Source organism: Teleopsis dalmanni, chromosome 2 (genome assembly GCF_002237135.1).
Source record: "Teleopsis dalmanni isolate 2A chromosome 2, ASM223713v2, whole genome shotgun sequence".
Classification (NCBI taxonomy): domain Eukaryota; kingdom Metazoa; phylum Arthropoda; class Insecta; order Diptera; family Diopsidae; genus Teleopsis; species Teleopsis dalmanni.
Genome location: NC_051847.1, coordinates 200,682,637 through 200,686,776, shown reverse-complemented (window position 1 = coordinate 200,686,776; position 4,140 = coordinate 200,682,637). Strand labels below are relative to the sequence as shown.

Sequence of the window (4,140 nt, the reverse complement as noted above, 5' to 3'; positions counted from 1 at the left end):
AATAGATGGTATAATAACAGTATAAATGAGTAAAGCAGTGTATATCTAACAAAGATATCTAACTGCCTTCAGATAAGAAGTTACCTGCTTTAATATGCTCAATGTATATGTTGTTGTCATTAACAAATCTGTCTTACTATCCCTGTTGAAAATATAAAATGAACATGTATGTAGAAAATATATCTGTTTTATTTCAGGTATACATTCTTATTTTTAAACTCCTATAAAATAATTCGTTTTATACAATATACGATTCATAATTAAGATCCGTGTAGATCTCCATAGCAAATTTTTGAATATCAGTATTTTCATGTTGCATTAAATACTCCAGCATAGTGAAATCAATGTGATTACGGACCAATGACGTGATGGTTATAAAATATTCTTCTGATCGTGCAATTAAGTTCAGTATTAATTTTAAGATCATTTTTATAATTTCCCAATCGGAATACACCAACATATCGCAAATTGTTGAAATGAACTCCATATTAGCCAATGTGAATATATGGTCCTTTGAACCGGTAGCAGATAAATTCATTAATGCATAAATTGTCTCTTTGTTTACATCAAAGTCTTCATCAGTTAGGTTTATATATATATTCACTATAAGTTGGGCACTAATGTCATCTTGTACGTAACTAATAGGATTTCCTAAAAGTTCGCCTAAACAAAAAAGCGCACTTTTTCGTACCAAACTCTCATTATGTATCACCAATATATTTAAATGTTGTAGAATATTATTGTCCAAAGCGCTTTCTACTAGCTTTTTAGTATCTTTTAAACAATTTCCTATACCATGCAAAGCAGTAGTTAAAATTTTTATATCTGAATCATCTAAAAATGATATCATATGTTTCAGAACTCCATATTCTAATATTAATTTGAAGGGAAAGTCTATATTATCTGTAAGATATACTATTGCATACAAAATATCAAGTTTTATGTCCTTGTCCACTTGATATATCAATGCTCTTATAACCGGTATGATTTTTTTTACTAAGGTATAGCATAACTTGACTCGACATATGTAACGAAGAATGCAAGCAACACGACGGATAATGATTGGCGAGCTGGGATGAAGGTAATACATATACGATAAGCTACGAACGATACCTTTGTCTATAGCCTGTTCACAATAGATTTTACCACTCACAACTACATTTGCAATAGCATTGACCGATTGTTCACATACCTGAAGACAGTATGAATTGAGTAAATGACATAGAACTGGAAATGCGCCTGCTTTCATCACACCATCTAGGTGATCTTTACATCCGGTTATCATATTAGTTAATGCGCATATAGCTTCTATTTGCATTTCAAAGTCATTTTTCTGTTTTGCGCATCTTAATATAACTGGTAATCCGCCTAAAGTAATAAGATTTCCAATTAATTTATCATCTCGAACTTTTGTCATCAATACAAGAGACTTAAATGCTTGCAATTGTTTGTGTGGTAGTTGCAGACTTTCGACATTCTTAATCAGTTTTTTGATATATTTTGCAATCAATTCTTCTTTAGCTAAGTCGTCCTGACTATTTGACGTCATCACTATTATTGTTGTTAATGTGAAGTTAATCAAAGTAATACCAATATATCAAAATATAAGGAGTACAGTACAATCAATTGTCTGAAGATATAAATTTAAATATATTTAAAAACGAAAATTTTTTGAAATTTTGAATTTATTTTACATTATATCTATAATTGTTTTTATTAGATTGCTATTTTCAGAAAAATATTATTTAAAAATTTTTTTTTTCAGCTCAGTTAACTTTGATTCTTTTTAAGGTTATGTTATATAGTCATAGTCACGTCAAATATAAAAGTGTTGTTGTACTAATATATATAAAAAATTGAAAATAAGTCACAGAGAAAATTCGATTAAAATTTGGTCATGGTGATTAGGCTTTTTGTGCCTCGTCATGTTGGTTAAAACAGTGTCGCTCAGTAATAAATATCAGAATTCCCTCATATTAAAAATGAATATTAGTATTTTTGTATGGATATGTAAGCATATTCACACCACAAATAAATATATTTTTAATTTTGGAACAAAAAAAATACAAAAATATTCATACAAGTAAAAATTGACAATTATAGTAAAGTTTCCTTATAACATGTCTTTTGGTCAAGACCAAAAAGATCGTAAAGTTGACGTGACCAATCTTCATGTGATTGTTCACATAACACGGCCTTTATATTACAATATAAAAATTATTCGCTTTAATTTATAAAAGTGTTTTTGTTTTTTTAATTTAGAAAGCATTAAATAATCTTGTCTCCTAGCAATAGCAGACCTCACCCTGCTATGGTAGACCGTTGTAGAAAAAGGCGACAATTTAAAATAAGTTAACTTTAGTTATTCCGGTACGAAAAGAAGTACCTAAATAAAGAATTTTAAGATATTTACATTTGATAGCGTTCCTAATAAAATACCTAAGGTTCATTCAAGAAGGAAATATTCGTCCGGTAGATAGGAGAGGTTTTGTTAATAGAAAGATGAAGATGAATTTTAAATAATGAAGGGAATACAAAGTAATAGATAATAGGAATGAAGAAATAAATTTAACCCATTTTATCCAGCACATCATTGACAATTTTTTTTTTTTTATTAAATCTTTCCTGGATGAAATAATAATAAGTATTTAAATTTTAAGCTAGAAACTTAATAATCTTAGATTTTGAAGCGCTAACATTAAAATATTGTAGTTAGAAGCTTTGTTTTCACATTTACATAATGCCATATACATTATGTAAATTATAATTAATCTTACAATGAGGTATTGAAAAATTATCAAATAGTAATCTTATTATTCGGTTAGGTAGGTATGTAAATACGTCTAACATCTTTTAGCTAAAAACTGATATATTTAAGCTAAATTGACCCTTTATATTACCGTAAAATGTCAACAGGATATCTAATCAGGTTATTAGTTCTCCTCAAATTATTTTATTGATGTCAAAAATTAGTTCAATCTATACAATGCGCAGCACTAGAATATTAAGCTCAGCAGAGAATATGTTTACTAAACTTTTCTTGATAAACCTTATATTATGACCTTATGAACGATCAATATGTAAGAAAATCAATAAACTTACATATGTCAGCTAGACCTTAGGCTCTGTTCATGGTAAAGTACTTCTTTATTCGAAAGGGTGTTATTAGTAAACAATTATAATAAAATAAATTTAAAATGTTACTCATAAAAACTTGAATAGGACCAATCCATAAAGTCAATGAAGTTTGTTAACTAGGCAACCATGTCAATACCGATGGGAGAAAAAGAAGAGATTGATATAGTAAAATATCTCAAGCAAGACTCTCGTTTAGCTTGATTCACAAGATATATATTATATTATATAAATATTTTGTATTATATATTAATTTATTTATGAAAGACAAGATAATATATGAAAAAAAAAACACCTTGGATAAAAGGAATAGGTAATCTATGTACCAAATTTATGCTCCTGAAAAGGGAACTAGTGTGTATATAAATACTATAATTTAAGGATTGTTTTTTTAAAACTCAGTTTTATGCATAGCTAAAGATAAAGAAAATATGTATCAAATTTATTCTCCTTACACAGGGGACTAATATGTATATAAATACTCTAATTTAAGGACTATTTTTGTAAATTTTAAAAGTAAGAATGTAGTAAGTGTATTAAATTTATGTATGTAAATACTTTTGTATATCAAAAAATATATTAATACATATGAGTAACAGCATTACCTACGTATCATATATATATATATATATATATATATATATAAAACTTGTCTACATTTCTAACTATTTTCCGTAAAATATTAGACTATTTAACTTTAATAAAATCATAATATTTCAATTAAAAGTTAAATTAGGAAATATTTGAAAAATTAAATTAAGAAATATTTATTCTAATATTATAAAATTTAAAGTAACTGAAAAAATTTTAACATGAAAATCCTCCATTGTATATTTGGCAGAGACGCCATTTTGGAATTTCTATCTGAACTTAATATGGTACAACAACAATATTAAATTTTTAAACCACAAAAAATCCTTTGGTTCTTAAAATGATTTTACAGATCGAGTGCCTAAAAATGTTACAGCCTTCATAGTTCCTACCTCCCACTTCAAGTCATAAAAG

General features: G+C 27.0%; 1 protein-coding gene across 1 annotated transcript; it reads right to left on the bottom strand.

The window, feature by feature from the left end:
* Positions 1-238: 238 nt before the first annotated feature.
* LOC119676557 (importin subunit alpha-3-like) lies at positions 239-1,549 on the bottom strand. The gene has a single exon (XM_038087798.1). It carries the CDS (start codon positions 1,547-1,549, stop codon positions 239-241), a length of 1,311 nt encoding a protein of 436 aa, XP_037943726.1.
* Between the last annotated feature and the right edge of the window lie 2,591 nt (positions 1,550-4,140).

Bases quoted from the DNA above. Each gene is read 5' to 3' on its own strand.
- LOC119676557 (XM_038087798.1), bottom strand. From the start codon at position 1,549: ATGACGTCAAATAGTCAGGACGACTTAGCTAAAGAAGAATTGATTGCA.